General features: G+C 37.1%; 1 protein-coding gene across 2 annotated transcripts; it reads left to right on the plus strand.

The window, feature by feature from the left end:
• On the plus strand, positions 1 to 25,348 carry LOC104101449 (protein unc-13 homolog). Of its 2 annotated transcripts, XM_009608890.4 has the most exons (27): positions 1 to 258; positions 362 to 394; positions 587 to 762; positions 883 to 947; positions 1,240 to 1,582; positions 2,795 to 2,861; positions 2,936 to 3,089; positions 4,235 to 4,402; positions 4,568 to 4,678; positions 6,014 to 6,223; positions 9,132 to 9,233; positions 13,451 to 13,681; positions 15,325 to 15,399; positions 15,576 to 15,656; positions 17,112 to 17,297; positions 17,399 to 17,554; positions 17,837 to 17,929; positions 18,863 to 18,934; positions 19,920 to 20,037; positions 20,616 to 20,794; positions 21,046 to 21,127; positions 22,819 to 22,920; positions 23,088 to 23,194; positions 23,901 to 23,978; positions 24,059 to 24,154; positions 24,300 to 24,395; positions 24,853 to 25,348. In XM_009608890.4, the coding sequence occupies exons 2-27, from the start codon at positions 387 to 389 to the stop codon at positions 25,024 to 25,026; spliced, it is 3,330 nt and encodes a 1,109-aa protein (XP_009607185.1). In that variant the 5' UTR covers positions 1 to 258; positions 362 to 386; the 3' UTR covers positions 25,027 to 25,348. The 2 variants fall into 2 exon arrangements, with proteins under 2 accessions (XP_009607185.1, XP_009607186.1); XM_009608891.4 differs by lacking the exons at positions 1 to 258; positions 362 to 394; positions 587 to 762 and having other exon boundaries at positions 890 to 947; positions 1,250 to 1,582.

The raw sequence follows: 25,348 nt of genomic DNA on the forward strand, positions 1-25,348 counted from the left end.
GCCGCGTCTAAAAAATATAAAACGCTGCGACTACGGCATACAAATCTGGAATCCGACCGAGCTTTCCCAATCAAGCCTTAGGGGGTTATTCTCACTACAGCCATCTTCATCAGCATCACTGATAGACACTTCACATTCACACCTGAATTGAAGGATTCTTCTCAAGTCTTGACTTCTTTTGGATTCCCTAAGATCTTTTCAGTCTTGAACTCCTTCTTGCTCTTCTCAATTAACCCATTTGAATCCCTCTGCATTTCGGTACTTACTTCAAAGACTAATTGCCTTTTTGGCTCGTTCAAATTTCACTTAATCTTGTGGTAATTTAATTCTAAACTCGGGCTTTTGTTTTCCCCCCCTTCAGTTGGTGAATGCAAGTGTGAGCTGCCATGGAAGAGTAAGTAATCTTTAAAATCTTGGCTTTGATATCCGCTCTTTTTTCGTTTTGCTAGTGTTTATAAGAATCATATATAGATCCTATAGTTGGTTTGAAGTAAATAACTAAATCTAAAGTCCTTTGGCAGCCAAGGTTAAGGATTCTGGGTTTTTTAAGGAGATTTAATAGTAGAGAGTTTAATTTTTTATGTAGGGAGAATGATACAGAGCTGCTGCAAAGATTCCGGCGAGACAGGCGGATACTCTTGAATTTTATACTTTCAGGAAGCTTAATCAAGAAGGTGGTAATGCCTCCCGGGGCTGTTTCCTTGGATGACGTGGATCTTGATCAAGTGAGCGTTGATTTCGTCCTCAATTGTGCAAGAAAAGGTACGGAACAAGATACATACTCTACATATATGAATTCTAGTTATTACATTAGCAGTTCACTTTATTCAACTAGTTTAGTTGCTTTATTTTATTTTTTGTTTCCTTTTTTTTTTTTTGTAGGTGGACTCCTTGAACTATCTGAAGCTATTAGAGATTACCATGACAGCACTCTGTTCCCTCATATGGTAAATTCGAACTTTCATATACATTAATTTCTGCTATTTATGAATGTTCCAGTTTCCGAGGTTGATCTATTATAGCTTATAATTATTCCACTTAGGGGATTGTTATACAGCACTTCTACATTAATTTCTGCTATTTATGAATGTTCCAGTTCCCGAGGTTGATCTATTATAGCTTATAATTATTCCATTAGGGAATTGTTATGCAATACTTTTTGCCTATTGCAAAGCACTATTTCAGGCCTTCTATGCACATCAATTTTATTTTCATTCAATGATTTCCTTTTGGTATAAGAGTAATGCAGGTTCAACTGATGAATTCTTTCTAGCTACAAATCCTGAATTATCGGGTTCGCCTCCAAGAAGGTTACCCCCTCTTGTCCCTGTTGCCACGCCATTACCAAATTTGGCAACACTGTCAACGTCAGAGTCCGTTGATACTGAACCATTTGAAGAGCCGTCTAGTCTATCCAAATCCATGTCTCTCAATTCCACACAACAACAAGAGTTGACAGTTGATGACATTGAGGATTTTGATGACTTTGACGATCTAGATGAAGTTGACAATAGAAGGTATTCAAGAAGAGTTCTCAATGATGCTTCTGATCTTGTGCTTGGATTGCCTTCATTTGCCACCGGTAAGCATGATTATTTTAGGCGTATATGCATATGGTGGACTGGTTGTTCCACTTCCATAATTTTGTGGCCATTTTTTGCATTATTGGGTTGAGATTTATTTGCTTCTTAGCTCTAAGGTGCTATGCATGTAGTTGGTTATACCAGAGAAATAAAGAAGATCAGGAGAGTCAGTAATTCGAGATCATTCTTTGATGCTATATTTGTACTGCTTGTTACTTTGTGCTTATGAGGCTGACACGTGACTAGGAAACCATTAATAGCGTCGATGTTGATGTACCATATAACTACTCTAGGTTAGTGTGCAAGTTTCATCCACCAATTTTTTTCCATGACCGAAAAATTCATCTGGAACTGACCCTTTAGGCCAACCACAACCTTTGAAACTCAGGGATGATGGGCCTGCCCCTCTACTCTTCTCCACTTAAATACCAGAGTTAGTTCGCTTGTTGCAGGGTTCGAACTCGTGACATTAGACACAAACCCCTCAATTTTGCCAATTGAGCTGACCCTGCGGGCAACTACACAAGGCAAACAATTTTCACCCACCAATTATGGATTTCAATTCTCATCCATGTTAATTGCAGTTCGAGCAATGCACCTCGGCCATGAATGTAGCATACTTTATAGTGGTTTAATGTTGGGACAATATATGTCCCCTTTCTACTAGGAACATAAGAAATTCACCATAGTCTCCAGCAGACTTGTGTGATTTTTTTGATATTCTAACTTTGTCTAGCTGATAGGAGTTATTTAAAAATTTAGCTGCAAATCCTATATTTGTTTTTAACTTTTCTAGATTAGAAAGAGTTAGCACTCCCTTGATGCCACGTTAATGAATTTCTGACCTTTAACAAGCTTTTAATTTTTTCTAGATTTTCTAGACAAGAGTGGGTTGCTCTAGTGGTAAGCACCCTCCACTTCCAACCAAGAGGTTGTGAGTTCGAGTCACCCCAAGAGCAAGGTGGGGAGTTCTTGGAAGGAGGGAGCCGAGGGTCTATCGGAAACAGCCTCTCTACCCCAGGGTAGGGGTAAGGTCTGTGTACACACTACCCTCCCCAGACCCCACTAGTGGGATTATACTGGGTTGTTGTTGTTGTTGTTGTTGTTGTAGATTTTCTGACTTGTAGAATTTAATATCTTTTTTTGAATTGTTCTCTTCTCTTGCTTTTACGCGGATGGATAGGAAATACTTATACCTCTATTTTTCGTAGGTGTTGGCGATGATGACCTCCGTGAAACAGCATATGAGATCCTCCTGGCTGCTGCAGGAGCTTCAGGGTATTTCTGCCGTTGCTTGCAACTTCTCCCATCTCATTAATTAAAGGTATTTAATATGCGTTATGTATGCACAGGGGCCTTATTGTACCATCAAAGGACAAAAAGAAGGAGAAGAAATCTATATTGATGAGGAAGCTGGGCCGGAGTAAGAGTGAAAATGTAATGACCCAGTCCCAGCATTTATCTGGACTGGTCAGTTTGTTGGAGACGATGCGTGTCCAGATGGAGGTAGGAAAATAAATGAACTTGTTACTTTTTTATCTGTACTTGTAGTCACATTCTTAATCAAAATGCTCATTCTATCTAAAAGATCAGTGTACTTTGTAGGCTTAATCACGGTCACTGATTAACTTAAGCTTAGAGAAGGGAAAAGTATGCAGAAAATGGAATTTCTCAAAGTCAGCTTTACACATGTTATTTACCAAAATTTAACATGTATGGGAGATATATCAGAGTGGTCTCTTTCTAGGGGAGGTAGAAGGTAGTGAATATCATTCCGGAAACAGGGGGAGGTCTTTTTGGGAAGATGATGTGAAATAGATCACTAATTGCGTAGAGAAAGGAGACAGTTGGAATCAATCTAGTGACATAATGCAAAGAAAGGGGAACTCTGATGTATAGAGTCCCAAAATTTTCACTCTGTCAGAAGTAACAGAATGATGAGCAGTCCCAGAGTGGAAAAAGGACTTGGGATGTATAAAGTACTTTACTTTAGTCACTAACATTCTGACATTAATATATAGGTAATGGCTTGTCCAACACTTGGGATATTCATCATTGAAGTGATCCTAAAGCTAATGGCAGTACAAATTAGTTGTACTTTCATAATGGCTAGTCCGAGACTTGGGTGCATAATTTTGTGCCTTCATTCTGTGATCCAATTTTAGGCCAGTTTCTCTGGTATAATTCAACAGTCTCAGTTGCCCAAGCGACTGCCTCTAGCATTTTTTATCATCAATGAGTGAAAAATTTGGGACTCTTTACATGGTGACCACATTATTTAGGACTCTACAATCCATTAATAGGGCACTGTCCGCAAAGTAAAGACGATGGCTACAAGTTCCATTGATCTTTTTTTTCCGTTGGGGGGCAGAGGGAGCGCTTTCTAATTGAGTGAGAAAACTGTTAAACCATGATTATAGATTTATTTAATTATGTCTTAATCTTGTGAAGGCAGGTCTACCACTCTTAGCTTGACTTAGAGTGAAACTCGTAGATCTAAAAGAGAACGGTAGAATGGAGTTACTAAAGTTTGATATAATGTCTTTGAACTGAGGAGTAACCAACGTTTAAAAAAATTATTATGCAGCGCTCTATTATTTAGAAATTTCAGTCTCATACTTAATGGGTTCTTACCTGATTATTATGTACAGATTTCTGAGGCCATGGACGTCAGGACAAGACTTGGGCTCCTTAATGCGATGATCGGAAAAGTGGGTAAAAGGATGGATACAATCTTGATCCCATTGGAATTGTTATGTTGTATTTCACGAACCGAGTTTTCCGACAAGAAGTCGTATATCAAGTGGCAAAAAAGACAAGTAAGCGCAGTCTTTCTCATTCACTATAAAGATGCAATTTTTTTCTCCCCTCCTTTTCTTCCTAATTACTGTAATGGGCTTTGCAAAGTTGTTAATTTATGGGACTAAATTTGTATGAAATGTATTTAACATTTCTGTTACATATTTCCTTTTCTGTCAGTTCAGTTAAACATGTTGGAGGAGGGGCTCATAAATTATCCTGCTGTAGGATTTGGGGAATCTGGGCGAAAAGCAAATGAGCTAAGGGTTCTTTTGGCTAAGATTGAGGAATCTGAGGTGTGTACTTTTCTTTCTGTCCTACTTTTGGTGAAGACATATTTCTGGTTTAATTATATATACTGAACTTAAGTATCTACAATACTAGTTTGGCCACGAGCACTTGCAATAACTGAACTTTAATATTTGAACTTCAAATAAAATATTAAAATAGTGGTCTGAATGCATATTTCAAGGAAATACTGGTTTCTACTCATAAATCTTCAACTTCCACAGTTTTTATTTTTTCAACTTGAACATCAAATACTCTTTTATTCAGCTTCAACTCAAATATTATCCAAATGCCTACTTACTTTCTAGTCTCAGTGGCGGACTTAGGATTTGAAGGTGGAGCATGCACATCTTTAACGTACACCATGCCACCGAGTTTGAGTAACATTATGCATTCAGTTGGTTTAGTTAGTTTCCAATCGACTTTTAGTTCGCAAACAAAGAAACCAATCAAACCGAAATGACTTTGGCTCGGTGCAGTTTTAAAACTTCAGTATTTGATTAATTTTATTGATCTCTTATATTTACCTAATAAAATAAAAAGAATGAGCCAGGAAACACGTGTTCCTCTATCATCTATACAAACAACAAACTAACAACATTATTTTTGAAACTATCGTTCTTGTCAATAGGGGAATATCATGATTAACCAAGTTGCCTAAAGGTCGACGCAATGAATGTAAGTTTGTGGCAACCCTAGTTGGATTTCATTTTGCTAATTTATTACTGAAAAAATATTAAGTATCTTAAATAGTAAATAGATGGATTGGAACTGTGGATTCATGCCACTTCTTTCAACAACAACAACAACAACAACAACAACCCAGTGAAATCCCACAAGTGGGGTCATGGCACTTCTTTCAAACAAATTACTTGAGAGTTTGGTTTTGAAGCTTGATCATCATATGCCAAATTATAGAATTGCTTAGAATAAAAATTAGAAATGGTAAGAGGGTTTTCATCTTTTAGATTGGAGGTTCGCTAATCCATTTAGTTTCTCGGTTATAAAGACGTGTCTATAATTGTAAACTGACACGTTTTATCTTCTGGTACTTATATTTATTCTTGTTTCTTGTTTGGTACTCTCCTCAAAAGGACGTTCTTTTTAAAAATCTTATTGACCAATGGAAGTAGTTCAAGTGACATGCTGTCTTTGATGTTGTTCTTGTTTGCTTGTTTGATTCTCTTTGTCATTGTTTGTGCACTTTTTTTTTTCTCAAACTAAGGTTTTGATTTCATATACTATGAACACCTGTGTCCGGAGAAACAATGTTACAAGAAAAAAGTGCTTTGTTATGCTATACCATATGATGTGCTATAAAGTTTATTATTTTCTTGTTTCAGTCTTTTCCTCCTCCTGCGGCTGAGCTGCAAAGGACAGAATGTTTAAAATCGTTGAGAGAGATTGCTAATCCACTGGCAGAAAGGCCAGCTCGAGGTGACTTAACTGGTGAAGTATGCCACTGGGCGGATGGTTATCACCTGAATGTCAAATTATACGAGAAACTACTTCTCAGTGTTTTTGATGTTTTAGATGAGGGAAAGCTTACAGAGGTCAGTTAAAACCCACTTGAAGGTCATTCTCTCTTAACAATTTGGGATTCCATTATAGAATTTCTTGCCATTCTTGCTATGCCTTATGGTGCCAGGATAAAGATGGCCATCATGCTTCTTGTATATTAGAACTAGTTAGGATAACCAGTACTGTGCACGGCCCCAATAACAATTGGGTTGACGGAGATAAACAATAGTCTCAAGAAAAATCATACAATACAAAACTAATTTAAAATGACTCGAAGAATTAGAGAAAGAAAAATCGTAAATGCTACCCTCTACCTATTTATGTATGTGTGTTGTTGTTAGCTCAAAATACATACAAAATTTAGCTAGTCAGTTTATAATTTGTATCCATATGTATGGCAGTTTAACAAAGGTCTCTTGAAAAATGACTTGATTTAGCCGCAAATGTTCTTGGAAGAAAATAAATTCACCTCTCCAGTTTGCCTAATTTGCACCAGCAACAGGTCGTGCTTGGTGCTTCAATGAATAAATAAATGGAAAGACAATACACATAGCAGAAAATCATAGTATCTTCTGTGCTTTCTTTATTGATTGCCACTTAAAAGTGGGCATCAAGCAATTACTTGTGAATACAAATACAATGTAGAAATAAATCACTGCACATCCTCGTGCAATTTGTAAGTCATGGATATGTCATGCTATCTCAGTGTAACAAATAACACAAAAATACTCCACGTTTACCCTTGTTCTTATCTATATATTAGGCATCTCAATAAATATCAAGGGATTTAATTCCCTTAAGGTCTATTTCAAGGTCATTTAGGTTTCAAATAGAGCTCCAAGTTTTTCCTCTTTACTGCCTCCAGCCTCGTGGTTACACGCTATCTTTTCCCAGCTACTTCTTTCCCCTCTCACTACTCCTACTTTTGTTAACTCTGTTTCCTTCTTCCTCTTGTATAGCACATCAGACCTTGAATAATATTTTGATTAATGTACGTCCAAGTAGGTACCTTCGTGGACTCGGCGACACTGAATTGCTTGTATAAAATCTACTTCATTATCTAGCTAGCGAACAAAAATCATTAGGCATTTCTTCTGTAAATTTTTTATTTAAAAGTTAAAACTCATTAGAAGTAGAAAACTCGATCAAAAGCATATGTGAATTTGCTAAAAGTAAGACTATATGTAAATATAGTGACTTCAACTTTTCGTGAAAATAAAATTGTTGATGAAAAACAAGTGGATTTCGTTACACATCTTTAACAATATTTCAAATTTTCTGTACTGCTTTCTTTTTTATCCTTTCCTTGTACTAACAGAGAAATTGCAAAAAAGCGAAAAAGGTAGGAAACTCGATTTTGGATTTGTTGGCTGTAGAAGAAAGATGATATGTTAATCAGCAGGAGTAAGTTAAAATAACAGAAATGCGGAGCTAATTAATGGGATAGGGGACACGTCCACATGAAATACCTTAAATAAGAATGATAAGCCAAGTAAATTGGTCAAGACAACAAATTATTTGGCCAATGAATTTGCTCCGTTTAAACACATTTACGAAAACGCTGTTCGGGTCCATATTGCAAAAGGCTGCGGATTTGTGAGCTGAATATTTCTGGTTTTTTCGTCATTTGCAATCCACAAGAAAGCATTAGAGCCTAGAGAATAGCCAAATAATGCACATTTGTAATATAAAATAACCAATATGCCCTCAGAGCATAAGCAGGCATGTTGACATGTTGACGGAGACCTGCTTAACTCAATTGTTGATGAAAACCAAGTGGATTTCATTACACATCTTTAACAATATTTCAAATTTTCTGTACTACTTTCTTTTTTATCCTTTCCTTGTACTAACAGAGAAATTGCAAAAAAGCAAAAAGGTAGGAAACTCGATTTTGGATTTGTTGGCTGTAGAAGAAAGCCGATATGTTAATCAGCAGGAGTAAGTTAAAATAACAGAAATGCAGAGCTAATTAATGGGATAGGGGACACGTCCACGTGAAATACCGTAAATAAGAATGATAAGCCAAGGGGTAAATTGGTCAAGACACTAAATTATTTGGCCAATTAATTTGCTCCGTTTAAACACATTTACGAAAACACTCTTCGGGCCCATATTGCAAAAGGCTGCGGATTTGTGAGCTGAATATTTCTGTTTTTTTCGTCATTTGCAATCCACAAGAAAGCATTAAAGCCTAGAGAATAGCCAAATAATGCACATTTGTAATATAAAATAACCAACATACCCTCAGAGCATAAGCAGGCATGTTGACGGAGACCTGCTTAACTCTCTTATAGAATAAGAGAAAGTAATTCTCTTAGGTTATTACCTTTCTCAAGAAAAGGAAGAAGGTAATATTTTTAGGGGTCATTTGGTTTGCGGTCTAGTTATGCACGTTAATAATAGAGGGACATGGCGAGTGAAGGTGTTAAAAGGGATGATACCCCCAATCACACGAAAGGAAGTTGTCTCGAAAAATCTATAATCTCCTGGAATCCACGCAGACATAGCGAAAAATAGGGGACAACAGAAAGGATTTAATTAGGCAATACCTATTAGTTGGGACTATATTTTCGTCATGTTAGTATGGTTACTTTAGGTCTTATGTCTTCTAGGGGTCTTTTAATCTTATTTGAGATTTATATGCATTTTCTTGTATAGAACTTTTAGTACCTTTTATTATTATTATTATTGATTATTGATAACATGGGGCTAAGGTGCTTAAATGGAACAACATCATTGGTGAGGATCATGTAGCCGACCCGAACTTGCTTGGGATTGAGGCGAAAATTGTTGTTGTTTTATGTGAAACACATTCACTTGTTTTATCGATAATATACTAAATAGTAGTGCAAGAAATGATATAATGCAAGTACATTCCTTTGAAAATCCATTTGTAGGTGTGAATGACTAATTATGAACTTCATCTCTTCTCACCAGGAAGTTGAAGAAATTTTGGAGCTTCTTAAGTCTACGTGGCGTATTTTGGGAATCACCGAAACCATCCACTACACTTGCTATGCTTGGGTGTTATTTCGACAGGTATAAAATGACAAAATTGTTGGTTTTTATTCAGAGTTGCTTAAAACGTTACTAGCATTTGCTTGACTACTAACATGCTGATGGTATACCAATTGTTTGGAGTTTGGACTACTTTTTTCATTATTAATTATTAGAGCGGATATGGACCACAACCTCTTGGGATGCGGCGGATGGAACTAGAAAGTTTCATCTAGTGAATTGGCAGACAATCACTTCCCCAAAGAAGTGGGGTGGACTTGGAGTGAAAGATCTTAGGATATTTAACAAAGCTTTAATGGGAAAGTGGCTGTGGAGATTCGGGGTAGAAGAGCATGCGCTATGGAGGGAGGTCGTAGTAGAAAAGTACGATTCCACGGGAGGGGTTGGAGGACCAAGGCAATCACAACACCTTTCGGGTGTGGCATGTGGAGGAGCATCATGAAGAATTGGGAAGCATTCAGTGGCAACATCACCTACAGGATGGGAGATGGAAGGAGAATCAGCTTTTAGAATCATAGGTGGTGTGGAGAGGATACTCTGAGGGTCTCCTTCCCCTACGTCTTCAGAGTTTCAAACCAGAAGGAACTGATGGTCCAACAGATTCGTAAGGAGCATGGAAGGGGATTGTATGGGACCTCTCATTCAGAAGGAACATGCAAGATTGGGAGATTGCGGAGCTCCAAGATTTGTTGGCACTGCTATACGGGCAAGACAGGCCCCAGCCATCCTGCGACTCTTGGAGATGGGGCTTGCGTGGCGATGGTTTGTTCACCGTAAAGTCCTTTTATTAGAGTATGTTGGTGAGAGAGGAGGCCACTTTTCCATACTCCTCGATCTGGATTCCTAGGGGCGCTCACGAATGTGTGCTTTTTTGCATGGCTAGCGGCGAGGGGAGTGATCTTGACTGCTGAAAATCTCCGAAAGAGATGAATTACACTTGTTAGTTGGTGCTACATGTGTAAAAGCTCAGAGGAAGAAGTTGATCAGCTTTTGTTGCACTGCCCTGTGTCCTCTGCTTTGTTGAGGGCAATCCTGAATCTTTTTGGTGTTCAATGGGTGATGCCAAGCACTGTAAAGGAAATGTTATATAGCTGGGCCGGTTTCCGTAGAAGAAGAAAGCAAAAGGCGTGGAAGTTCGCCCCGTTAGCTCTCATATGGGTCGTATGAGGGGAGAGAAATATGAGGGCTTTTGAGGAGATTTAGTCTCCTTTTTCATATCTTAAGAATAGTCTTTTATCTTTGATCGCTTTTTGGTGCACTCATTTAGCCCCTACTTGTATAGAAGATTGAGCGTCTTCTGTAGAGAATCATGTTCTGATATAAATTCTCTACGTTTTTTGGTATACCTCGTGTATACGGGAGTTCTCTCCCTTTTGATTAATACAATTTACCTTATAAAAAAAAATGGACCACAACCTCTATGGAATATTGTGGCATAGCCTACAATTTCCTATTTAGAAAAGAACCTGATATTTCTTGAATCTATTATGCTTGAAGAACCAGGAAAATCATGTACCTTCTAGTTGAATGAGTTGCTAAAAACATGGAAGGCTTCGATCTTTTTATGCTAGTTAGCATTGCTAGTAGGGAAAAGGTCCAAAATTGCCCCTCAACTATACTATATTGTTTACTTCTACCACCCGTTATACTATTCGTCCAGTCTAGCCCCTACCGTTAATCAACTTTTAAAAATTGCCCCTAACCCTAACAGATCTATATCGTGGCAGCTGGCCCCCTCAATTTTTTCCATGTCAGCTGCCAAGTCACTCGACCCCACCAAATTAAAACCCCATAGACCCCCCAAACCCGTCGTATGCCAAGATGTAAAAATAAGAAATTCTGCCATGGAACTCTTAATAAACATCCTCAATCTTATGAAACCTCGAATTATCCGAGACCCCATTTGTGAAACCTCAAACCATATAACTTTGGTTGGCCCAATCAACAAGAAAATTACAGAAATCGAAGTTAGAACAACTGGGCAATCGACTTATAATAACACAATTGAGAACAACCCCAAAAATGCTTGCGCATTTGGCGTAGAAAATATTCGGCTTGACGATTAAACGAATCATTGTTTGAGTTCCATCTATAGGATCAAAATGTTGTCTGGTGAGTTGTGCAATACACTAAGTTGAGAAGCTTGAGGGAGAACCTGAAATTCGAAAATTCCATAACAGCCATTAACGAAGCTTGAAACTCCGAATCCAATAATCGGGTTTCCGCAAATCGAAGCTATTTCGATTGGATATTGTTCCAAACAATCAGAAACGTTTTGTAGAGTTCATATCCATATTTTGGGGCTGATTCGTGAAGATTTAGACCACTTTTGAGCTGAAAATTCAGCAGTTTGACAAAATTACACCTACAACTCCAGTTCGTCAGTTCCGAACTTTATATTATGGTTGCTGAAATTGAATGGCTATATTACAAGTTGATTTTTGAGAATCGATTTGTGTTCTGACTGAAATGAGATTTGGATTCGTCCACTATAGTGAATTTTGGGAACCTACGATGTTGGGTGTTCGAAAGTTCACATCTGTTGGTTTAAAATTCAAAGTTGCACACCAAATTGTTGTTAAATTTCTTTGTAGTTCACTGTGTGGAGCTGGTGGTGCCGCCGGAACAATGCTCTATTCTTCAAAGCTTGATTCGGCCAATTGGGGCATTCAAAATTATTAGAAACTTTGATAGAGAGGGGGTTGTGATACTTGACACATTTTTTGGCGTTGGCCATTCTGGCCAAAAGTCGTCAGAGGCCGATTTCGTCGGAAAATCCATGGTGGTAAACTGGTAATACATATATTTCTCTGAGATGTATTTTCGTAGGCCCATGTTTCTTGACATAGGGATGGAGATATATGATTCTAATTTTGCAAAGTGTGTTCGGAACCACCTTGAACGGCGACCAACTTCAACTTGGAGGTTTTGGAGTGTGTAGGTCTGTGAGTTAAGACTTAAGAGAGGGAGAAGAAGATGAGAATATTTTAATAAGAAAAGGGGTGGGTTAATTAGTGGGACCTGCTGACTTGGTTGCTGACATGGACAAAATATTAGAGGGGTTGGGTGCCACAGTGGAGGGACGTTAGGGTTGAGGGCAATTATGCAAACTTTGTTAACGGTAGGGATAGATTTGGACGAAAAGTATAACGGGGGACAAATTTAAATTATATACCATAGTAGTACCATAGTAGAGGGGCAATTTTGGACCTTTTCCCTTGCTGATATCCTCTTGGAGTACTTCTTGTCTTTTGTTAACATTCAATGTCAATTTACTTTTTTGCATAAAATGAATCTGGGGGTGACCAAGAGTTGCCATCATTTCACTTTCTCGTTTGTTGGGATGACCTTCTTGAGTATTGATTGGTCAGATCAGATGGTTCATCCTCTTGTAAAACTAATGATGCATCAAGTGTGATGTTGTACTTGCTGCTCCCTACTTAGTGGCCATTTTGTACGCCGTTTATGGAACCTATAGGAACCCGATTTTAATTATTTTGATTGCATTTTCGGATTTTCCTAGTAAAATATAACAGTACTTTGTATGAAAAATACCACACGCTATGTTTTCTGACCTTAGGTATTATGGGTTTATTAATACAAGTATTAACAATTCCTTGGTGAAGCTACCAAAGAAGACCAAACTACCCACCATTTTGAAATACCCTTGGTTAAATTAATTGATGATTTTGTAGCCTGACTACTGTCTATGATTAGTCACTTATGTTTCTAACTTATTATAGCCAAATTTAGGTGATTACTTGAAATGCATGTTTTATTAAAGTGAAAATAATCTTCTTGGTCCAATGTTATTCTTCAATTCCTATTCATCTCTTCGTGTTATTCAACGAAATTTGTTTTTCATTGAATCAAATGTGCTATTATGGTCCAATTAAAACTCACTGAACTTCACCTACCGGCAACTATGGTTTTTTATGAAATACAAAATCCTCATCCTCTCCTCTTTCCACATTATTTAACTTCTGCAGTTTTAAGTAAAATTCAGTCCCAATCAGCGATAGGTTGTTGGGAATTGTTAGGCAATTGCTTCCATCTTGTTTAGTCAAACTGTTTGTAAAATCGAAGTCCGGACACGTTGCAACAATTTCTTTCTTGCTTGGTTACCCTTATTTCAAATGTGGTTGCTTGGTTGAATCCAATGGTTCCATCAATTCCTCTTTGCTTATTGTCTGGTGCTTGATGGTCCTATTTCGATCTGTGCCCCTTGTGTTGTGCAGTTTGTCATCACAGGGGAGCAAAGGATCTTGCAATATGTCATTGAACAGTTGAAGAAAATACCATTAAAGGAACAAAGGGGACCACAAGAGAGAATGCACTTGAAGAGTTTGCATTCTAGAGTTGAAATTGAAAAGGGATTTCAAGAGTTGACTTTCTTGCAGTCTTTCTTGTTGCCTATATCAAAATGGGCTGATAAGCAGTTGGGCGACTACCATCTCAATTATGCTGAGGTTAGTGAACAAATCTGTTTTACTTTGATCAGGCGATTGCAAATTTTTTGCCCATGCTAAGTCTTTTTTTTAAACTTATGCATTTATATGAATGTCTTTTCCTATTTTGAATTTTTGTGTTGTGGTAATACATATACTGATCAGCTTAGAGCTTGTGGCATATGATATAAATCTCGTTTTTTATTTTAAAGATAAGAAACTAACTTCCAAATTACACTTTTCCAATGAATAATGGTTGCCAATATGTCAAATTTTCTGCCTTTTCTGTTGAAATTAACTCCATTTAGGATATTATTTACTTCTATTTAAGTTACATTACAGAAAAGCTGTGTCTAAAAATTTTGTCAAATTTTTTAAGTAGTCAAAACCTTAAAGGACTCCCTAGTTAAACTGTCTGGACTATAATCAACAAATCATTGAGATGTGAGACATCTCATTAGAGAGATAGAGTTTCATGTAGTGAGGTACGTGAACTTTTGATGGATTCCGCATTGTTCTGGGCGGAAACAATATGGACATTTTGTTTTTCGCTTGTCAATGCCGCTTTTGATTCTCCCCTCCTTCAGATGATCAGCAATTGAGATTTTTGTGAAATGAAACAAAATGTCTATAATTGTTTGTTGCTTTCCCAGGCCCAATCCTCTGGGTTATTCCAGGCCCTTGCCGGGGGGTGGGGTGGGACAATGAAAGACAAGAGAGCATACGCAGGAAAAAATTAAAGAATTCAAACCTAGAATCAATTTCCGTTCTGTCTCAGCACACAATCATGAGAAAAAGAATAGCAGCTAGTCTGAATAAACATGGCCAGTTGTAATTTAGATGTAAAGGAAATTGAGAAAAATCTGTGGTTTTGACACAGTCAATATAGTTACTTACGTGCTAATCAGGGCTTGGAACCCTGCCGCAAATGAAAGTCTGGTATTTAAGTGTGGAAGGGTAGAGGGGAAGAGTCAATTATTAACTGAATTTTGAACTGTGTACCACTGCCACTCGGGGATCTCACGGTTATCCCCCCCCCCCCACCCCCACCCCCCAAAAAAAAGAGAGAGTTAATTACGTGCTAGTTAGTGATGGTGGATTAGTCAATATCTTGTATGTCTGTGTAATGTTTCCTTATATAGACCTATGTTTCATGTCGTATGTGGTGCAACAATTGTTTTCATCGTCATACACCATTGGCAGTTCAGAGCTGCAGAGGTTTTAATATGCTATTCTCTGTTTATATAACATAACTTTCAAAGATATATTTTCTGGTTTAGTAATGGTTATTTTGATGAAAGTAAAAGGGGGTAAAACCCCGTGTACAAGGTGTAAACATTGGGTACCTCAATGAAAGATATGATTTTCTAGGAAAAGCAACCAAGCATTTGTGGTAATTGGAATCTCATATGTGCTCCAAAAATTTTCCAAAAAAGGAGAAAAGGTTCCAGGAATTTGTGAAAATGCATCTTAGTCCCTTCAAAGGCTGTTTGTTTCTTTTAGAGCGAAAAGATACCTTGTAGTTCAAAAAAGACTCAGTTTGCTGACGTGTTTCACTTGATAGTTACCTTTCCTATAGGTTTGAGAGAGTTCATCAAGCGGAAATAACTCATATTGACATGAAAAGAAAAACAAGAATGTGCTCACATCTTAGTTTTGTTTAGGGGTCAGCAATGATGGAAAACACTGTGGCAGTTGCTATGCTTGTTCGAAGGCTTCTTTTAGAAGAACCTGAAACGGTATGTCTGAGTTACCTACTGATTACCTGTTTCTGGTGAAATATTTTATGTTTGTTCTGGCTGAAATAGAATCATATGTTTTATGTGCTGTCTGTTCGTTCACTATAAACTATAAGAGTTGCATACATTGACGCTTAGAAATAATAATGTCGTATCAAAATTTGATGTTTGTGCAGGCAATGGAATATGCAACAATATCAGATACAGAGCAGATAGAGTTCTATGTGACATCTTCAATCAAAAATGCGTTTACAAGGGTAAATTGTTACTTGTTGGAAAAAGAAACTATACTTGGTTTCTGAATATAATTACTGCTATTGAAACCTTTTGCTCTGTTGGCTTGAAGTGCAAGTCCAAAGACTGGTTAAATTACCCTAACTGTAAAGTGCAAGTTCTATGATTGGTTAAATTATTTTCTTCAGATGGTAGAGGACCCTAACTGTAGAGTGCATGTTCTATGATTGGTTAGATTAGTTTCTTAAGATTGTAGAGGACCTTAACTATGAACTTCCGTTCGCATTGTTAGGTCATTAAAATCTTTTCTTTATTCTTTTATCTTCATTTTCTATTTCGTAGCTAAATATGAATGTCATTGCAAAATCTTCATTCTATACAGCCTAATGAGCTTCTCTGTTCGAATAACATTATATGTACCAATAATGAATTATGTTAAGGGATGGGCATGACTGGTTCAAGAGGAGGATTTGATGTACTGTGTCTAGCCTTCAGATCATATAACACAATCTCTGTACTGTATGACTAACTTATTCCATTCTAATGCCAAATGTCCAAAGAATTTGAAGCTCAAAGTCTCTCAGACCAGCATGGCGTATTAGAGGTAGAAGGCATGTCCCCTTTAATAAAAGTTTCAGTAAATAGGAGAGTTTTTGAGGGGATTGAGTCTTCGTTTTCACATTTTAAGAATAGTCTTTTATCTCTGATCGCTTTTTGGTGCACACATGTAGCCCCTACTTGTGTAGAAGATTGGGCGTCATTTGTAGGGAGTCATGTTCTGATGTAAATTCTCTACTTTTTGTATACTTCTTGTATGCGGGAGTTTTTTCTCCCTTTTGATTAATACAATTTACCTTATCAAAAAAAATAAAAGTTTCAGTAAAAGAAATTAGTAGTCACTTTCATATGTTCTGTGACCAGTTAAACAGTCCATACAAATTTCTCATATTTTAACGTAGACTGTAGTTTTACAATAATGGTATACTAAAATAGTCAAGAACATACAAACTCATATTTTAACGTAGACTGTAGTTTTACGATAATGGTATACTAAAATAGTCGAGAACATAAAGGGATCAGAAAGGTCCAAGTGCACTTGTCCAGGTCTTCTCTCTTTCTATTTCACAGCTAACATGTCATGAATCTCGTGAGATTATGGTGCATTTCTGTTGAATACGCTTCTTACATGAAAGGACATGGTGTTTCATATTTCCCGACAAATGACTGTTTGCAAGTTCATCCAGAAGTTACATTTGATTGATTTGCTTCCTATGGTTCTAACAACACAAGTAGACCAACTGTCCCCCTGCTTGGTGGACTTCCCCTCTTACTAGAGTGCGGAGTTCATTGTTGGGGGCATCTAAGAATGCTCTATACATCATAGCTAGTTCTTGGGTGTTGTTATTCAGTTCCGTGTTTCCTCTAGATTGGCCATGAATGAAATTTCCCTGTTCGTCATGAATAATCGCTTTATGCAGATGATACAAGATGTTGAGGCAATAGCTCATGCAACAAATGAACATCCTCTAGCATTGCTTGCAGAACACACAAAGAAACTCTTGCAAAGAGATAATGCTATTTACATGCCTATATTATCTCAAAGGCATCGTAAAGCTGCTGCTGTTTCTGCATCCATACTTCACAAGCTTTATGGTATCAAATTGGTATGTTAATGATTAATTTATCTCCCGGAGTTCTAGTTTAGCTTGAATTATTCATGGTAATATGTTTATTATGGGGGTTTGAGTGAATGTCAATCATTCAGAGACCATTCCTTGAAAATGCGGAACATCTGACTGAGGATACTATAGCTGTCTTTCCTGCTGCTGACAGTCTTGAGCAGTATATAATGCAAGTTATCGTATCTACTTGTGCTGATGGAACTTCAGATGCTTACTGCAGAAAGTTAAATTTGTTCAAGGTTAGGAAACTCTTCCTGGCTTCTTTATATATTTTATATTAGATTAACTTAGGGTGACATTGTTTTGCCAAATTTATATGGGGAAGTTCCAATTGAAAGACTTATGGCCAGTAAATTAAGCTTATTGGATTTATTGTCTTCTGACCTCGGCATTCTAAATGCTCAGAGCCTTTGTTTTGGTTGGGGTATGACAGTTTTGCTGATAAAGTTGCCATGCATCATGCTTAATATTTTCATAATGAATTTGGTGACTTTCTTAGCTTATTTCTTGATTTTTTCTAGATTGAAACTGTATCTGGGACATTGGTACTACGATGGGTGAATTCACAACTTGCAAGGATTTTGAATTGGGTTGACCGGGCTATTCAGCAGGAGGTAATAACTAAGGGAGTTGCTGATTCTATTGATTGTGTTTCATTGAACAATTATATCATTTAATTTTTTGCCTTGGTCATTATAATCCTTCTACTCTCTGTGCATATATCATTTCCCATTTTAGATTTTTCTACCATTTGAGATGAGGATGTTAAGGTGGATGTGTGAGCATACCAGGTTGGATAAGATTAAGAATGAAGTTATTCGGGATAAGGTGAGAGTGGCCCCTGTGGAGGATAAGATGCGGGAGGCGAGGTTGAGATGGTTCGGGCATGTTAAGAGGAGAAGTATAGAAGCCCCAGTTAGAAGGTGTGATAGGTTAGCTTCGGTGGGTAGCAGGAGGGGTAGAGGTAGGTCTAAGAAGTATTGAGAAGAGGTTATTGGGCGGGACATGGTGCAGCTGGAGCTGACCTAGGACATGGCCCTAGATTGGAGGGTGTGGAGGTCAAAGATTAGGGTAGAAGGCTAGTAGGTAGTCGACTGTTTCTCCTCTTTGTCTTACTCAGTTCGCTAGTATCAGTGTTAGTATGACATCCTGTTATTCATAGATTGCTATTACTACTTAGAGTTTAACTGCTTTCTTGGATTCGATCTTATTTTATCTTGTTGTTATTCCTACTTGTTGCAATTACCTTTTCTTTTTTCATCCGTTCTCCAGCTGAGGGTCTATTGGAAACAACCTCTCTGCCCTCCACTCCAGGGTAGGGGTAAGACTGCGTACATCTTACCCTCCCTGGACCCCACTTGTAGGAAATTACTGAGCTTGTTGTTGTTGTTATGTCTTATATCCTTTTTTTCCGAAGTATAAGTTAAATGGGGCATCTCCCCTTTTCAATTCACTGATATGATAATAAGAATAAATTGAGCTCTTCCTTCTAAACAAAGACTCGGCTTTTAGCATATGAATTTAATTACCTTTTTGTGGGTTTTCAGCGGTGGACACCGGTTTCCCCTCAACAAAGGCATGGAAGTTCAATTGTTGAAGTCTACAGGATTGTGGAAGAGGTTCAAAAATTATACTCTGTTCTTTGCATCTATGTGTTTCGCAATTTTCTGTTTTTCCCAGGATCAATTTTCTATCAGAATTCTGATTTCCACGCCTTAAGTTTATCGTGTTTCTTTATGGCATCAATTGATAAACAGACATGGTGAATTTGTCTGAAAACTTGTTTTCAGCAACATATGGGTGGATACTTTAATGTTACATGTCCATGTTTAATCCATAAGTGAGAATCTAGGATGATGTAGTAGTATTCAGTCTTTATTTACCCTTGACTGCATATGCTAGTAGATGTATCACGGATCTTTCATAGATGTAGAAAAACAAATGATTAGCTTATTTAATATAGCTTTTAAACAGCAGAGAATCCAGAAGCATATCGATATGACCGATACAGATTGGAATCACAGTAATATGGAAGAAGAGTTTCAATAATTGCGTCAGCAACAACGAAATTTATTTCTTTATTGATTTGTTTTATGTACAGCTGAAGATTATCTTAATATATGTCAGGCAAACAACTTGTAAATGGAAACCGGACTTTGAAATAGTATCCCATGAAAGCATAATGCTCCATGAAATAAGCCATATCTAGCCTCTAGACTTTTGTGCTTCAGAGCGAAGTTTGACACCAACTGCTCTCAGCTACAAGATGAAGTTTGTGTGTCCTTCGTGTCCATGTTATCTCTAGCAGCCTAGCTTCTTTTTAGTTTTGGTTAATATGGTGAAACTTAAGTGGAGAATACTTAGCTTTTGGAGTACATACACTTGTAGATCTAAAGGCTTCTGAAGCTCCGGTTCCCTATCTAGCGCCGGGGGGGGGGGGGAGGGGGGACACAACAAGAAAATATAGGAAGTGAACTTTAAAAAGTGGCCAGACTGTGGACATTTTGCTTTGATCATTTGATTCTGATATGCTCACAGTAATTTACAAATGCTTTTATACGATACCAAATTTTGTAATGAGTTTGAACTATTTTGTCACTGCAGACGGTTGATCAGTTCTTTGCTTTGAAAGTTCCAATGAGGCCAGGGGAACTGGGTAGCCTCTTTCGCGGCATTGATAATGCATTTCAAGTATATGCAAAGACCATTTTAGACAAGATTGGTATATTGTTGCTTTCTGCACAATCTTAAAGAATTCTTCTTTACTGAAACTTATATACCTGCTGTTTTAGTTTAATTATCCTCCCAGTTCATTTTGTATCCTGCACTATGGTTTGATGAATGATATATCATAGTAATGGATGGACGGACTATTAGATCTTCCGTTACCGCGTTATTCAAATCCATTTCACAGTAGGGAGGGAGGGGTACCTCTTTACAGTTTCGAAGCTATCCTTCCCACTGGAGCTGTAAATATTCTGTCCTAGTAACTAATAATTGGAAAACCTCCATTTTATTTTTTCCCTCTTTTCTGGCTCACATTATGGATGAATTGCCAATTTACCCGTTTGACAACCCTTCATCACCAGCCCAGTTTTTCATCGACAAGATTTAACATGTTCAATCTTCAAATAGCTTTGAAGCTTATGTTTAGTGGCTCTCTTTTTATTGGCATTCAAAAGTTGTACCATGCTTTATTTCTTCTTGCATTTTCATATCTTGCATATGTTTCTGCAGAACTGTTTCCCACTAATTCAAACATATATATTTCATCGTGAACTTGCTACCATATGTGTGCAGCTAATAAGGAAGATGTTGTTCCACCTGTGCCTATTCTGACAAGATACTCAAGGGAACATGGAATTAAGGCATTTGTAAAGAAGGAGTTGAAGGATACAAGGATACCGGATGTCCTGAAGTCTGTTGAAATTGACGTAGTGGCCACATCAACGCTTTGTGTTCAGTTGAATAGCCTTCATGTGAGTTAAACTTCTACCTTCCCGCTTTTTGTACGATTAAGATCTCAAGCTGTTAATCATTTGCTCTCTGTTTCACTTTCCCCTTTTTGATTGGATCTGAAGGGTGTATCTACACTGGTTGAATTGGAAAAGCATGGCTCTGGCCAGTTTCATTAGCTTGAAGCTGGACTTTAAATCAACTTGTAACCTGTGTGATATTGTGTTTCTGTCTTAAGCAATTCTAAGGCTTACCTCATCGTTTATCCTTACAGTATGCTATTAGCCAACTGAATAAATTGGAAGACAGCATTTGGGAGCGGTGGACGAGGAAAAAGCATCACGATAAATCGATAAGTAAGGAACAACTCCTTTTGACTTTGGAATATATTGATATTATCTTATTATCTCCTCTTAGTATGTAATTCTAGATTTGCAGCTAAAAATATTTTCTAACAATTTTGAGTAATGTTAAGAAGTATTTGTCGTCTTGAAAAGGTGCTCTCCATCTTTAATCGTTCTATATAAAGTGGACAATTGGAATTATCTCCTTACAGACTGCAAAGATGGTAGACAGAAAAAAGAACAGTAAAGGAAGACATGGCGGCAGGTGGAGAAAAGGAGACTACTTTTCTATTTTAGATTTCTGTTTTACAGAAATAGTTGGATGGATGTGTTGTAAGCCAGGAAAACCATCAGGAATATTGCGTAAATAAAAGTTAAGAATATTAAGAATTAGAAAACTGTCCTTAATTCATATAGTTCAAGATTCTTATATAAGGAGCTCTCTTGTATGTAGTTAACCATCTGATCTCTATAAGTTTTTTCTCTCTTCTTTTCCTCTTTCACATGGTATCAGAGTGTACAATTTGGTAAACACTTGAGTAGTTTTCCCTACTCATGAATATCTACCCAACTAAAATATTTCCATCTTTCCATAAATTCACTATCTTATTTCATTCCTTTGACCGTTTAGCGGCACCACTCTTACCTCCGGCGACTTTTACGGCCGTAATGCACCTCTTATAGATTGTCATTCCACGTCTGGCCATTCGTCCTGCAACCTTTCAAGAAAGAATTCCCAAAACTTGTTTCTTCTCTTCTATCTCTTCGTGGTATTAGAATTTGGATCTTGATTCCTTCCTCTAAAGTCTAAACAGTGAATTTTCTGTTACTGGTAAGCAAAAATCCTCTTTTTTTATGGTATCAAAGAGTGTATTTAGATCTCTCTTCTAAACATTTAATTTGAAGTCACAAGTTATTTTCTCTTCTTTTTCTTTGTGTTATTAGAGTTTGAGTATTTAGTCTATTCTCTAAATTGATTTTTTCTTAGATAGAAAAATATTGAAATTTGTGATCATTGTTATAACAACTTTTTGGTACTCGTCAGCTGCCAATTCAAGCCATTGCAAGAAGCAATTTTTTCTGCTGTGCAATTGCCAGTGAGTTTTCGGGGAAAAAAAATCTAACACTAATTTCTTTCTGGTGATGATTCAAGGAATTGTTTACGATTCCAGTGACTCTTGTTTACTAATAAGCAATCTTAAGTTGTTTCATCACCTTGAGTTTGAAGAGGCGCGTTGAAACTCAAGTGAATCACTAAGAATTATGTTAGTACTTAGTCAAGAGAATTAAAAAGAATATTGCGTAGAATATTCTTGGAAATTATGTCATAATTAGGAATGCCGAGAATTACAAAACTTTTCTTATTTCATGTACTGAGCACTTAAGCTTTGACTATGTATGGTAAAGCCTATGCCTTGGTGTGCTTGGAATGTTTTGCAAAAGAAATTGGGGAAAACAAAAATATGAATAAAGAACTGCAAACCTGTTTTTCTTACTTGTAATTAAAAAGGGGACGAGGGAGATAGTTGACTTGAAATCTATTTACCATTAAGCATAGCTGCTGTATAATCAATATCAGCTGGGACTTTTAGCCTATAGAATCTAGATATAATTCTTTATCATGATGAATGCCACTTGAGTAGTGGTACTCTTTCCTCTTCTGGAAAAGGATTAACTTAATTTCAATATTTTTCCTAACAAAGAGAGCCCAGCTGAAGAGACTGCAAGAAATTTACAGAAGGACTCATTTGATGGAAGCAGAAAGGATATTAATGCCGCAATTGACAGAATGTGTGAATTTACTGGTGAGACTTTTGTTTTTATCTTCTGTTTTTTTCTTTTTTGGGTTCTCTGCAAATAATATAACTTTCAAGGATGTGTGGATTTACTAGCGAGAGACTTCTTCTTTGTCTTCTACTTTTTTGGGGTTCATTGCAAATAATTCCTAACTCATTTTTGTCAATTTTTGCAGGAACAAAAATCATTTTCTGGGACTTAAGAGAACCATTCATTGAGAATCTCTATAAACCCAGTGTTTCTCAGTCTAGGTTGGAATCAGTAATGGATCCACTTGATATGGTATTGCGTCTTATATTTGAGACTATTCTATACATAAGTAACATCGTATAAATGTGGAAAACGGGAAATGAATTAACTTTTGATGAAGTCCAGAAAGGGGAAAAATAAATAACTTGTAGATATTTAAGATGCAATTGAGTCTGAAGAATAACAGCAAAGAGTAACTATCCCATGAAATTCCAACACTGATGAACATCCTCTGTTGCTCCTTGATCTGCTGCTCTTTGCACCTTATCTCCCTCTTGTGATGGAAAGAAAGTACAGCTTAGTAATTTTTGGTCTTAAATGTTTGTTCAAACTTCTCTTGTGATGAAATGTTGGGATGTGGAAGGTTGAACTATAATTGCTGCAATAGAAATCTGATTCATAAATCCCATCCGAACTTCGTTTATGAAGCACCGGTTTTGAATCGTTAGAAACTGGAGTTGAGAATTTTTTTCCTACAACGGCATAAATGACCTATAGTAACACCTAGGCTTGTAACTAATATTGAAATGTGAGAGACAGTATCTGCATTCAACCTTCTGAGCAAAATGATTTGGTCATCTGGATCCCTGATTTAGATAATTGTAAAAGTGATACAAACATAATATGGTTTTTGCTTGCATCAATCCATTTTGCTGAGCTGGAATGTGCCTCCCACTTTTCATATATACTCAGAAAAAAGAGAAGCACAGATGGTATAGCTGTCTTCCAATATTTGCAGGTTCTTAATCAACTTTGTGATGTGATAATGGAGCCACTCCGTGATCGTGTTGTGACAGGACTGCTTCAAGCATCACTGGTCTGTGTACTTACTGCTGCTTGGTTTTCTGTTTTTAACTGCAGTAATTTTTGAATTCTTTGGAAATCGTATTTCACCAGGATGGCCTACTCAGAGTCATATTAGATGGAGGACCATCACGTGTATTCTCCCTGGGTGATGCTAAGCTATTGGAGGAGGATCTAGAGATCTTGAAGGTATTCAAACTGGTTTTTGTTGGATATGCCCGAGAAATTTTTTATCTACCTGAAGATATCCAAGCTAATTTTTTTCTACCTGATATCTTGAATTAGTGGACCTACAATATGATTATTTCTCACCTATGCTTGTTGTTTGTTTAAGGAATTCTTCATTTCGGGTGGGGACGGGCTACCTCGTGGAGTAGTTGAAAATCAAGTTGCACGTGTTCGGCAGGTGGTAAAGCTGCATGGTTATGAGGTTAGTTCAGCAACCACCATGAAGTACTAAGATAAGCAGAATTGACTGCATAAAAACTTTGGTACCTGTGGTTACTGATGCTTGTACCTCGCTTTTCCATGCCTCTATTATGAAATTATTGTCTGAGCAATATGCACTTTTTTCATACTTGTTTTATTGCCCCCAATAACAATGTGTAAATGTAGCACTATCTTAACGGATACAAAGATTTATTCATGTAAAATTGGTCAAAGATGCTGTAACACTAATATCAATTGTAGAAAAAGCGATGGTATGTATACGTTTAAAAATCTGCTTGCTCCTCAAAGACTGTTTATTAAGGCCATATTTTGCACTAATTCTAGTACGTCTAAGATGATCTTATTTGGTCTTTATATATCACATTTTATTGTGATCCTTCTCTACGACAATATGTTAAATGGTTGATGTACAACGCCTGTTTTTTTATGGTAAACAGACCAGGGAAATAATAGAAGACTTGAGATCCGCAAGTGAGTTAGAAATGCAGGGCGGAAGAGGCAAGTTAGGTGCTGATACCAAGACCCTACTTAGGATTCTGTGTCATCGAGGAGAGTCAGAGGCCTCTCAGTTTGTCAAAAAGCAATTCAAAATCCCCAAATCTGGAGCTTAGTGTACTTGATCTGTATACTTTTTAGTGGACCTGGCAAAATCCTCCATGAGATTGTAATATAGGCACTGTCAATTTTCTTTTACTTCTTATTTTTTCATGATCTCATTCGTCGATGAGAACAATCTGCTGCGGCAGAGTTTTTTCTTTAAGGCATATACTTAAAGCATAGCTTCTTTTCTTTTTGTTCTGTCCATGTATATGTTTGGTGTGCATTTTTTTGCCATCTTAAAACCTGTTTTGGAGGCATGTATATGTATAATTTCTCCTTTCGTGGGAGAATACATTTGTACTTCTATTTCTAAGATTTTGAAATTGAGTTCTA

This window comes from Nicotiana tomentosiformis, chromosome 1, assembly GCF_000390325.3.
Source record: "Nicotiana tomentosiformis chromosome 1, ASM39032v3, whole genome shotgun sequence".
Classification (NCBI taxonomy): Eukaryota; Viridiplantae; Streptophyta; class Magnoliopsida; order Solanales; family Solanaceae; genus Nicotiana; species Nicotiana tomentosiformis.

Coding starts and splice junctions, on each gene's coding strand:
- LOC104101449 (XM_009608890.4), top strand. Junction 15,657..17,111: donor TCAAAAATGCGTTTACAAGG/GTAAATTGTTAC, acceptor CGCTTTATGCAG/ATGATACAAGATGTTGAGGC. Junction 20,038..20,615: donor GACCATTTTAGACAAGATTG/GTATATTGTTGC, acceptor ATATGTGTGCAG/CTAATAAGGAAGATGTTGTT.